This window comes from Phocoena sinus, chromosome 9 (genome assembly GCF_008692025.1).
Source record: "Phocoena sinus isolate mPhoSin1 chromosome 9, mPhoSin1.pri, whole genome shotgun sequence".
NCBI lineage: Eukaryota > Metazoa > Chordata > Mammalia > Artiodactyla > Phocoenidae > Phocoena > Phocoena sinus.
In genome coordinates, this window is record NC_045771.1 from 48,820,271 (window position 1) to 48,833,092 (window position 12,822).

The 12,822-nt window shown below is 34.7% G+C and overlaps 1 protein-coding gene across 4 annotated transcripts in view; it reads right to left on the reverse strand.

Moving 5' to 3' along the window:
• The window catches only part of TAX1BP1 (Tax1 binding protein 1), an 88,976-nt gene that overhangs the window by 26,868 nt on the left and 49,286 nt on the right, over positions 1-12,822 (reverse strand). For all 4 annotated transcript variants that reach the window (XM_032643923.1, XM_032643924.1, XM_032643922.1 and 1 more), the window contains 5 exons: positions 11,660-11,845; positions 5,759-5,983; positions 5,031-5,177; positions 4,545-4,668; positions 3,222-3,319 (listed from right to left, as the gene is read on the reverse strand). In XM_032643923.1, coding sequence (XP_032499814.1) covers positions 3,222-3,319; positions 4,545-4,668; positions 5,031-5,177; positions 5,759-5,983; positions 11,660-11,845 — 780 coding nt within the window. The remainder of the gene's footprint in view (positions 1-3,221; positions 3,320-4,544; positions 4,669-5,030; positions 5,178-5,758; positions 5,984-11,659; positions 11,846-12,822) is intronic.

The following is a 12,822-nucleotide window of genomic DNA, read 5'->3' on the forward strand; positions in this document are numbered from 1 at the left end:
GGCAAAATACATTAATTGAAAATATCAAGTTGCAAAAACAGAATATATAGTATAATCCCATTTCTGCTTTACAAGTTGTTTAACACAATTTTATATGATGTCTATGTAGTATATGTAGAAAAAATAAACCAAATTTATTTTTTTGGCCACATCACACAGCTAGTGGGATCTTAGTTCCCTGACCAAGGAATGAACCCGGGCCCTCGGCAGTGAAAGCTCAAAGTCCTAACCACTGGACTGCCAAGGAATTCCATAAACTAAAATATTAATAGCCCTTTTATCTGGGGATCAGGATCAAAATGGTACTTTTTACCACCTTTATTCTTCATTTCTGTAACACCATAAGATTTCACAATAAGCACACATTACTTTTGCAAAGGACATAATAAAAATCACATATTTATAATGCTATTGTTTCCATATATTAATAATTAAAACTCTGGGATTTCCTGATAAAGACAATCTCTAGAAGGATTTCTTATACATTGCTCTTCTCTACAACCCAGAATGTTAAAAGAATGGAGTTTTAAAACATGACGAGGGACTTCCCCAGCGGTCCAGTGGTTGGGGCTCCACGCTTCCACTGCAGGGGGCACAGGTTTGATCCCTGGTCAGGGAACGAAGATCCCACAAGCCATGCAACAAGGCCAATAAAAAATTTTTAATTAAAAAAAAAAAAAAAAAAGAAAAAATATATGCTTTGAGCAATTCAATGGAGAAAAGTCTTTTCAACAAATAATGCTGGATCAATTAAATATCCTTACTATACATACCACACCTCACACCATACACAAAAATAAACTTAAAATGGTTAACAGGCCTAAAAGAACCTAAGACTACAAAACTTCTAGAAAACAAGAGAAAATCATTACAAGTTGGAGTAGTAAATGTTTTCTTAGAACATACAAAGAACACATAAACAATAAATTGATAATCTGTACTTCAGCAAAACTAAAACTTTTTCTAAAGACACCATTAAGGAAATAAAAAGGCAAGTCACAGACTGGGAGAAAATATTTACCCCACATATCTGACAAAGGACTTGTATCTGGAATAAAGAACACTTACAACTCAATAATAAGATGAACCCAATTTTTTAAATGGCAGAAGATGAACTCACAATAAAAAGGAATAAACTATACGAAGTGAGTCAGAAAGAGAAAAACAAATACCGTACGCTAACACATATATATGGGATCTAAAAAAAAAATGGTCATGAAGAACCTAGGGGCAAGACGGGAATAAAGACACAGACCTACTAGAGAATGGACTTGAGGACACGAGGAGGGGGAAGGGTAAGCTGGGACAAAGTGAGAGAGTGGCATGGACATATATACACTACCAAATGTAAAACAGATAGCTAGTGGGAAGCAGCTGCATAGCACAGGGAGATCAGCTCATAGCACAGGGAGATCAGCTCATAGCACAGGGAGATCAGCTCATAGCACAGGGAGATCAGCTCGGTGCTTTGTGACCACCTAGAGGTGTGGGATAGGGAGGGAAGGAGGGAGGGATATGCAAGAGGGAAGAGATATGGGAACATATGTGTATGTATAACTGATTCACTTTGTTATAAAGCAGAAACTAACACACATTGTAAAGCAATTATACTCCAATAAAGATGTTAAAATTTTTCTAAATAAATAAAATTTATCAAAAAACAAACAAACAAAAAAAGGAATAAACTACCAATAACAAGCAACAACATAAACAAATCTCAACACAACTGTGCTGAAAGGGGACAGGAAAAGAAGAACATATGATTCCATTTATAGAAACGGGACAAAAGATAGGCTAATCTATAGTGGCAGAAAGCAAGCCAATGGTTTCCCAGGAGTGGTGAGAGAGGGAGGGATGAGTTGTAAATGAGTACAAAAAAGCTAATGGAGTAATGGAAATGTTCATTAGCTTGACACTGTGATAGTTCCACAAGTATATACCTCTCTTTCTCTCCCTCCCACCCTCCCTCCCTCCCTCCCTCCCTCTCTCTCTCTCTCTATATATATAGCAAAACTGAACAAACTGCAGACCTTAGATATATGCAGTTTACTGAATTTCAATTGTACTACAACACAGTTGTAAAAAAAAAAAAATTACCTTGAGGAAGTTTCTAGCTTGAAAGAATACTCTATCTTCCTTTCAATAATACTATATAATGAGATTTTTTAAAATATTCATCCAAAATTGTTTCATACTTACTAAAAAATAGGTTAGTCCCTTATAAGCAACTACTTTGACCTCAGGGTAAAACTGTTCTAATCAACCCTCTACAGAAGGATCTTCTGAAGCAACAAAAATGTTCAGTTCAAAGTCTGATTAAAGGATTACATTAATATTATCAAGACAGTAACATAAAATATTTTAAGTTAATTACTATAAAATATATGAATTTCCTTATATGGCTCTAAAAATTATCCCTCTCCTCTCCACATGAACAGAGAAACAAACACACAAAAAAATATTTAATTGAACGAATGAAAAACATACACAAAACATCTTTTCCTCTCTTCCCCAAATCAGGTACAAATAAGAAGTATTTTCCCTTTGTCCTTTAAATACTCCAGGAGTGAATACTACTAGGAAGTTGCAAAACTTAAATGTTTGAATAGTAGTTTAATATAATCAAAATAATACCATAAAGGCAACCACTCATTTGGGCACCATTCCTTTTTTTCCACTTTACAAATCTAGTCACTTTAGGATGTGGTGAAAGTCGTTGCTATTATTACAGTAAGTGTAAAAAAGAATACTTCCCTTTTATGCAGTTCAAACATTTTTCATGTATCCTTATCAGAAGAAGAAGACAGACAATATCCAACAGCAACCTCAATTAATCACTTGCCCATTATCAAGAGAAGGACATCAGGGTAACAGAAAACAATAGTTTTAGGATCGTGTTTTTTTTTTTTTTTTTTGGCCCATGCTGTGCAGCTTGTGGGATCTTAGTTCCCCAACCAGGGATCGAACCCAGGCCCACGGCAGTGAAAGTGCCGAATCCTAACCAGTGGACCACCAAGGAATTCCCAAGGATCATGATTTTACACACATGCCTACATGAACAGGTACACAGAACAACCTCCACTTATCATCTCAAAAGTGAAACTAAATATCAGCATATGGGTATAAAAAAGAAACCCTGGGATACCCATCAATCAAAACAATAAAGATAAGCTAAGCCATTACATTTGATAAATCTTTATCTTACAAGAGAGCTAGCTTACCTGCAAGAGTTGTTTACATTTATTATACTTTTCTGCAGCAATTTCTTTGGTCATTTCAGAGACTTGTCCCTTAGTTAGATTGTCAAAATCTATCTCAGCTATAACAAGGAAGAAAATTAAAAGATTATTAAAAATTATTTTGATCCTTGTATTATCTTCTTGGTCAGAATAACTTGAGGGTCAGTATACTGTGAAATATAATAAATGGAATACTAAAGGAGAGAAACATCTATTTTAAAACATCTATTAATACTCTAAATAGAGGACAATATAAACATTAGATGAGAATTTTTAATTTTAATTTTTTCATTCAATAATTTAAAAAATCATTTTTTTAACTAGCTAAAAATAGTTCTAAAATGGCACAGAAATTGTTCTCTATATACTTAATAGATAGGATATATAGGAAAGCCATACTCTTTGAGAATACATATTAAATCATTTTTCTAGTCCTTCGCTACTATTCAGTAAGTCTTTATTAAGTCAATATAACACCTTTCTTGGTACTACACAGGATATATAGAAATTGAAGGCAGGATCCTGTTCTACAGCAGTTCAATCTAAATATTTAATAGTATAGGAAACTTATAATACATTTAAAAAGTCTAAAACACCAATTGCCCCAAACACTACACAATTAAATATACTTTACATGCTCTAGTATTTATTTTTGTTATTGTCAAATCTTTAACATAAGGTGAAAAAAGACATTAGGACAACTGAAAACCTAGAGTTAATTTAAATTTTCATGTTGTTCATGTATTCACTATGTCTCTCTAATCTGTTCTGTAAGTTAATAAACTAATAAAATATTTAACTTATTCACCAACAGGTACACTAATGAGGCAAGTACCCTAATGATCCAAAGCAGCCAAAACAAAACAAAACAAAAACAGAAAAAGGCAAGAAAGAGAGAAACATGAATAGAATTAAAGGGATTTTAAGTTTTCCCCCACAGAATTGTACAATTAAAGTGCCATAAATGGTTCAGAATTCCACAGTGTTAGAATGTTAATTAAAAATTCAATTCTTGGCTCTCTTCCTATAGATCAAATACTATAAGCATTTTTGCACTTACAAACACCAGCTCATTTGATTAACCATGCTCACGAAGATAAATACTAGTTCACACTCACATTTTGTATATTCACCACATGCATGACTTACTTTTAGACCTTTACTTTCCCTTTGCCTCAATCCCTCACTTAGAAGGATTTTTTTTAAAGCTCCCTAAAATTCTGACACATGGAACAGGCAGTATAAATGAGTATAAATACTTTTCAAGGCAGGACACTTTATACAAGAAGTCTAAAAGATTTTTACCTGTAGAAGGTGGTGGCTTTACATCAAGCGCAGAGGCAGTAGTAGCTGGGTCTGTGTTTATTGAGGCATCATTCACTTTCTGCTGACTCCCAATTTTCTTTGTGAAGACACTATTGTTATTAGCCTATTCAAAATGTTAACAATCAATGGTTAAATGAGTTACATTTCCCTCCTTCAGCCACCATACATCATATAAATAAATCCTGAGAAGTCCACAAAGCTGCTGCTGTCTTAAAGGCCAACAAACACTAAAGTTACACACATCACTTTACCAATTGACCTAAATGTTACAAAACAGAACATTTTATTTCTCCAACAAACAAAAATTCCAGATTAAAAAAAAATTATCACTACAATATTAGGCCAGTAATATGAAATGAAGCAGAGAGAAATTATATTCAAAGGGTATAACATTATAAATTTGATTTGTAAACAAAAATATTGATAAAGGAATTATTTTACTCTGATGAATTCAATTATACTTACTGATTGGTCTGAAAGTTTGTTTATTTGTTTTTGGAGCCTCTGGCATTCCTTGAATTTTTCTTTATAATGATCTGCTGCCATCTGAAGACGAAGTTTCAGATCTTCAACTTCTCTTCTCAGTTCATGTTCCAGTGTATCAGTCTTTTCCTAAGAGAGAAATAAACTCTTCCTCTAAGAGAAACATAAAAATCTCATATCTCATAATGTAGTAGTAAATCCAACTTTCTTTTCGCTTTTTTCTTTCTGGCTCTTAGTTTTTATTTGTTTTGGAGTTTTGGCTACAGAGTCACATTAGGTCTCCTAACAAATCCAGCTTTATATTCCTAGGACTAAGGTTCATTAAAAAACAAACAAACAAAAACAAAACACTTGAAAAGAATATTCTATCTCCTGAGAAGCAAGCATATCCTGTTAAATAACTATAGTACCATTTTATGCAGCTAGTAAATAAATTCTAAACAAAGCAATATATACCTCATATCAGAAAGTTTAATTAACAATAATAGAGCATTTTTACTAACAATTAGGAATTTGTTTACAGAAGTTTTTCTTAAAGCCTGCATTAATTTCAACCCAAGAAGTTACAATGATTGAAACAAAATGAATGGCAATTTAAAATTCTGTGACCAGGAATCTGACCTCAATTATTTTAACATAACTCAATTCTCTTTCATAAGCTTATCGTGAGTTTTTGACCAAAATGGAAATTCAAAATTAACCCGCTTTACCTGGTCTTTTCTCACAGCACTTAGTTTAAGCTCTGCCACTGCATCAGCTAATTGCTTTTTCACTCTCTCATTTTCCAAGCGTGCAGTGTGCAGATCTGCCATCGTCTTATCCCGCACATTTACAGCATCGCTAAGTTCTTTAGCCAGAAAGACAGCTTCCTGCCGAGTTGCCTGAACCTGTTCCTCTGCTTTACGAAGTTGCTCCTTGAAAAAAACTGTATCTTCCTGAAGAAAGGCAGATAAATATACTTGTAATTAAACCATTCATGTAAAAAACAGAAGCAGAAACAGTATTTATTCCTATTTCAACAGATCTAAAATTTTAAATTAAATATTGCTTTTCTATTCATGACTTAGATGAAGTATGTATGTCTATAAAAAATTTAAGATGTGACTTTGTTTTAGAGACCCCCATATAACAACCCTACGCATCACTACTATCACTTTATACGTGACAAACCTGAAGTACAGAAAGTCAGGCAACATAACCAATGCTTAGCTAAATAGAGACCTGAATGGAAGCTTCTGTCCCCCAGAATCTCTCCAGCTACAACTGCTGACCCTCATTTTTTATGATAAGCAATAATTACAAAAACTTCTTTGTAACTCCAAAAATGTTGGTTAAAAAAATGTTTCCTATGATCTAACCTATAACATACCCAATATAATATTAATATACCATTAAATTAGCACCTCTTACCAAACCTAAAAGTATCTTTAAAAAGTTAAAATTGCCATGATAGGGCTTCCCTGGTGGCGCAGTGGTTAAGAATCTGCCTGCCACTGCAGGGGACACGGGTTCGAGCCCTGGTCTGGGAAGATCCCACATGCTGCGGAGCAACTAAGCCCGTGTGCCACAACTACTGAAGCCTGTGCGCCTGGAGCCCGTGCTCCACAACAAGAGAAGCCACGGCAAGGAGAAGCCCGCGCACTGCAACAAAGAGTAGCACTCGCTCGCTGCAACTAGAGAAAGCCCACGCACAGCAACAAAGACCCAACAAAGCCAAATAAATAAATTTATAAAAAATAAAATAAAAATTGCCATGATAAAATTATTTCCTTTAATATTAAACAGACATTATGAGCTCAATAAATCTAGTTTATTTAACATTCGTATTTTTATCTCTGTATTAGAAATAATGTAAACTCAAAAAGTGCAACCCATTCGCGGTTTTTAAACTGTTAGCTACTTAGAAGGAAATGTAAATGATTATTTATGTAATGCTGGGGTGAAGAAAATCTTTCTAAGTATAACACTAATAGAGCTAATATATAAATGTTATCAGCTTCTATATATCAGAAGGGAAAAAAGCAAAAAAGAGAACTAGAAGAAAATTATTTGTAATATATTCAAAAAATGTATAATAATCTGATATAAATAGATTTTCTAATCAATAAGAAATGGAAAAATTTTAAACCAAAAAAGAAAAAAAAGGGTTTCCCTGGTGGCGCAGTGGTTGAGAGTCCGCCTGCCAATGCAGGGGACACAGGTTCGTGCCCTGGTCCGGGAGGATCCCACATGCCGCGGAGCAGCTGGGCCTGTGAGCCATGGCCACTGAGCCTGCGTATCCGGAGCCTGTACTCCGCAACGGGAGAGGCCACAACAGTGAGAGGCCTGCGTACCGCAAAAGAAAAGAAAAAAAAAAAACCCAAAAAAGGAAAAATATGGAGAAAGGCATGAACGTGAAATTTTTTTAAAATAAACGGCTATTATACATAGAAAAAATATTCAACTAAAATATTCAAATAAAGAAGGTAAAACAAATACCATTCATCCTCTTTCAAGCTAACAAAGACTGAAAAAAGTAATCCTCTAATATTTGGATGGTTTAGGAAAACTGGCACATTTACAAACATGTGGGCTCATATAATCTATAAGTGGTAACCATTCTTATCAGATTTTTGAAACAATCATTGACACCTTTAAAATGCACATGGCTTTTGATCTATCAATTTAATTTTCATGAGTTTCTGATTAAAGGGTATGGACATAGGTTTAGTTTTGCAGGGTTAGTTTTGCAGGGATCCAGTAAAATATTAAGATTATGAAAAATTATTAAAAATCAAATGTCTAAATGGGAATTTATTGTAAACAAACTATGATATATCCTCCACACAATGAAAGCCTATGCAACCATTACTAGCAGCAGTATATGTCATACCCTGTTGATACATTAATTTTTTTGAAAGGCAATTTGAAAATAACTGAAAATGTAAACATTCAACCTGGCAATTGCACTTTGAGGAAGTTATTCTACAGATTTATACACGTGCCTAGATATCTGTACAAGAATGTTTACTGCCATCATGCTTATAATACCTAAGGGTTGTACACTAAAACTAAAAACAATTGTATACTACACAGCTGTTAAATAAAAGGAGAGATACTACAAAGCTGGGGGTTTTTTTGGCCTCGCGGCTTGCAGGATCTTAGTTCCAGGGATCGAACCCAGGCCCCCAGCAGTGGAAGCGTGGAGTCTTAACTACTGCATCACCAGGGAATTCCCTACAAAGCTGTTCCAATGAATGAGGAAGATCTGTGTGTGAACTCATACTGCAAGATGTCTAGACGTTCCATAAATTTTTTTTAAAGTTTTTGTAACACTATATTCTCATTTTTGTTAAAATATAAATATTGTATGTACATTCACAGATTTCTAGTAAAATTACTATAATAATATATCTGGGAAATGATATTGGTTACTTTTACCTTGTACCCTCACATACTACTCAAATTTTTTTATAACCATGATTTTTGTATTGCTTTTATAATTTTTTAAAAAGTTTTAACAACCAGGCATCAACTTCTCCAGGTATTTCTATACCTGTGCTTTCCTCACAGAAGTCTTGCTTAAGTAGCATCTTATTAAATAACAAATAAACAATCAAACATGCTTTTCACCTTCCTGTTTGCATCTGCTATATTCAATACCCTGAAAAGTAACCTGGGTCTTAATCATTAGTTCTAAATACCATGCACATCTGATGTTTTAAGTGTTACATTAACTATATCTGAGTGTATTTATTAACAAACTACTAAAAACCACATAATACTCCATCCATAAAAGTTAATGAATAAATCAAGGTAAATCTAAACAATGTAGTATTACACAGCCATTTTTTTAAAAATTAGGAAGATCTCTATGAACTGCTAGGGAATGATTTCCAGTCTACACTGTTCACTGAAAAAAAAGCAAAGTGAAGAGGAGTATAAATAGCATGGCACTTTTAAGAAAGAAGGGGATAGAGAAGGGTGTGTGCATGCACACACATACACCAAGCTTATTTTTGCAAAAACAAACATAAGAAGAAAAAACTGGAAACTAGTGAAAATGTTTACCTATGGGTACAGGTAAGAAAGGAGTTTTTTAGGGAAGAGTAAATTTTTTTGTTTCATTTTGACTGTGAATGATACAACTATTTTACACATTCAAAAAATAAAATTAAAGGAAAAGGTTAGGAGAAAACAAAAAAACGGAACTGTATTACAAATTCATATATAAATATGTTAAAAAAAATTAATTCAAGTAACCTTTGAACATGGTACTCTGTACATCCTTAGTGAAATACTCTAAGATAAAAGAGCTGGAAAAGATCTTAATTTTATTCAGTAGACATACTGTTGGAAGTGGCATTGATATAATAATTCTGAAACTACTGGTATGTACAGCTGGTTAGAAAACATGAATAGATACAACGTTTTGGAAACAAGGGTTCTCACACTGGGAGAAGAGATACATAAATATGTAATGGAGGAAGATAAGGAAGAACCCTAGGAGATACTGAATTTGAACTGGAGATATCAATATAAATTTAAGACTTAAAGTGTCTGTCTATTGAAAGTGCAAAGTAGCAAAAGGATCCAGTGGCTTGGCTTCAAAATACCCTTCACTAATGAAAAAAATCAGGCTCTTTGGAGAAATGGGTAACAGCAGATCTGGAGCCGAAACTAAAACTGTAATACACAGTTCTACCACAAAACAAGGAAGCATTCAAGGCATTAGGGGGACATATCAGAAAGACACAAGAGCAGGTTTGAGAAGGGTCCCCCCTAGCTAAATATAGGACAATTTGAGTATGAAAAAGAATAATGACGATGTATAACAGGGGTCCCCAACTCCCGGCCACAGACCATTAGCAGTCCACGGTCTGTTAGGAACCGGGCCACACAGCAGGAGGTGAGCGGCAGGCAAGCAAGCGAAGCTTCATCTGTATTTACAGCCGCTCCCCAGCACTCACATTACCACCTGAGCTCCACCTCCTGTCAGATCAGCATAGGCATTAGATTCTCATAGGAGCGCGAACCCTACTGTGAACTGTGCATGCGAGGGATCTAGGTTGCGCGCTCCTTATGAGCATCTAATGCCTGGTGATCTGAGGTGGAGCTGAGGCGCTGACGGTAGCTCTGGGGAGCAGCTGCAAATACAGATTATCATTAGCAGAGAGGCTTGACTGCACAGACACCACAGTAAATCAACTGCTTGCAGACTCATAGCAAAACCCTATCAATGAGTGGCAAGTGACAATGAAGCTGCATCTTACAGAGTAGACTGCACATAAGCAACACACTTCGGGTGTCACTGTCTCCCGTCACCCCCAGATGGGAGCATCTAGTTGCAGGAAAACAAGCTCAGGGCTTCCACTGATTCTGTGTTATGATGAGTTGTATAATTATTTCATTATATATTACAGTGTAATAACAATAGAAATAAAGTGCACAATAAATGTAATGTGCTTGAATCAGCCCAAACCATCCCACCCCCACCCCCACCCCCCTGAGAAAAAAACTGTCTTCCACGAAACCGGTCCCTGGTGCCAAAAAGGTTGGGGACCGCTGATGTATAATATACTGAACAAAAAAGAATCAGTCTATAGTGATATAAAAAAAGGGGAGAGGGCAACAGGGAACCACCTCATTATAATAAAAGAATACCTACTAATAAACATAAAAGGAATGACAGAATTTTTAAAATCACCATTTTGTAATCATTAATTCAATAACTGATGCAGGAAAGGATCATCAAGGGATAAAAAACACTGGGTCAAAGAGTATTGGGGAGTAGGATGTTCACATGATCTCAAAGTATTACCCCACAGACTACTCAATAATCACAAAGAGAGAAAGGCACCAATATATGGAGAGACAACCAGACATAACTTTAAATACATGATTAAACCTAATATCAGCAAGAATGGAATTGATATTACATGACTTTTGATGTGATTGCACCAGAATATACAAAACATCATCTACGCCTTTTCTTGCCAAAAATCTTCGACCTGAATCTAGTCATGAAACAACAGACAAATCTAGATTATGGAATATTCTCTCAGACAAGCCTGAATTCTTAAAAAATATCAATGTTATAAAAGACAAACAGTATAGGGACACTGTTCTAGATTAGAGCAGACCAAGAACACAACAATAATCATTAATGTGTGATCTCTGACTACCGGGGATCAAGCAATTTTAAAGGTTATGCAAACATACACGTGGGACAATCTGAATGTGGACTAAAACTATATACGAACATGAATATTATATCAATATAAAATTCCTTAGATGTCATAATGATATTACGGTTATACAGAAGAATGTACTTGTTAATAAGAGAGACATGCTAAAAGTATTTAGGGTGAAATGTCATAATGCCTGCAACTGACTTTCAAATGGCTGGGGTGAGGAGGAGAAGGCATATAAATGGGGGAGATAAAGATAGCAAAATATTTAAGGATATATATGTATTCATTTTTCTGTTCTTTCAACTCTGCTATAAGTTTGAACTTTTTCCAAAAAAGAAGCTGGGGGAGGAAAGATTAAAAATAAAGACAACCATACTGTATACGTTTAATAGAGATAGTATTTTACAATCTTCAAATACATATTGCAAAAGTACTTACCTTAGTTGAGCTTGTAAGCAAGAAAGCCCTCTGTAGATTCTCCTTTTCAGCCAAACAGAACTTCAGTCTGCTAATCTCTTCTTTGAAATGAGTAATCATGTTTTCTTTGTTCCCATCTAAATTCTTTAAAGTCTGGACCTCTGACACAAGCTTGGTATTTTCTATTTCTGTATTCTTCAAATGTACCTGAAACAGTGCTTGAAAATGTCAAGAATATTCTTTCTAACTCTATAACCTAAGTTACTCAAAGTTTAAAATATTACTATTTATCTCTAACCCAAATACGACCCAAGAGAAGGGAAGACTCACTAGATGAGAAGTCAGGAGACCCAAATTCTGCCAAATGACTAGCCAAGTACGTGGGCGCAGAACACAGCTTTTCTGAATTTGGTGTTGTTGCTGTTTTAGTTTTCCAAAGAGATTAATTCTAAGGGCTAACACTACCTGATCTCTAAAGTCTTTTCCTTTGATGATTTTAAGTTAGTTCTCTTTAAAATTACAAATGAATTTGGTTCTTTTGGGGAAACATTACGTTACAGGCATATTCATATATAAAGACCAGATTCTGGAAAACTAAAGGAATACATTCAAGAACATCTTAAGCAATTCAATTTTTTGCTTATGAAAAAATACTATGTCATTTACTTCCTGTGTGCCTAAAAATATATTTGTTGATTAATTAACCCAACTATATTGAATCTTCCAGGGACTTTGGCTGCTGTTGTTCATAGCATATACACAAATCAAATTCCATAACTGAAATTATAAAGAGTACAAGTATCTGGTTTCCACTATAAAGAGTACCTTGCTTTGGTTAAGAGCATCAAAGAGAAATGAATTAACATACTTCTTGCACTTTACTCTTAATGTATGCAATGCTGAAGACTAATTCCTGTTCACAATGAAAGAATATAACTCCAGATAATCTAAAGGTATCAGCAGCCAAGACCTTTGCAGTATCAATTTAAAAACACTACCCAATTTTCATAATCATCAGCTCATGAAAGCATTTTTTACCAATCCCTCTAAATTCTGTTAGGCCAGGGATGGGTCACATGATCCAACAGGGGTTAGAGGAGAGAGGCAAAGGAAACTATTTGGTTACTCATGAGAACAATTTGAAAGGGAAAGTATGTTTCTGAGATTAACAGTATAGTAGGTCT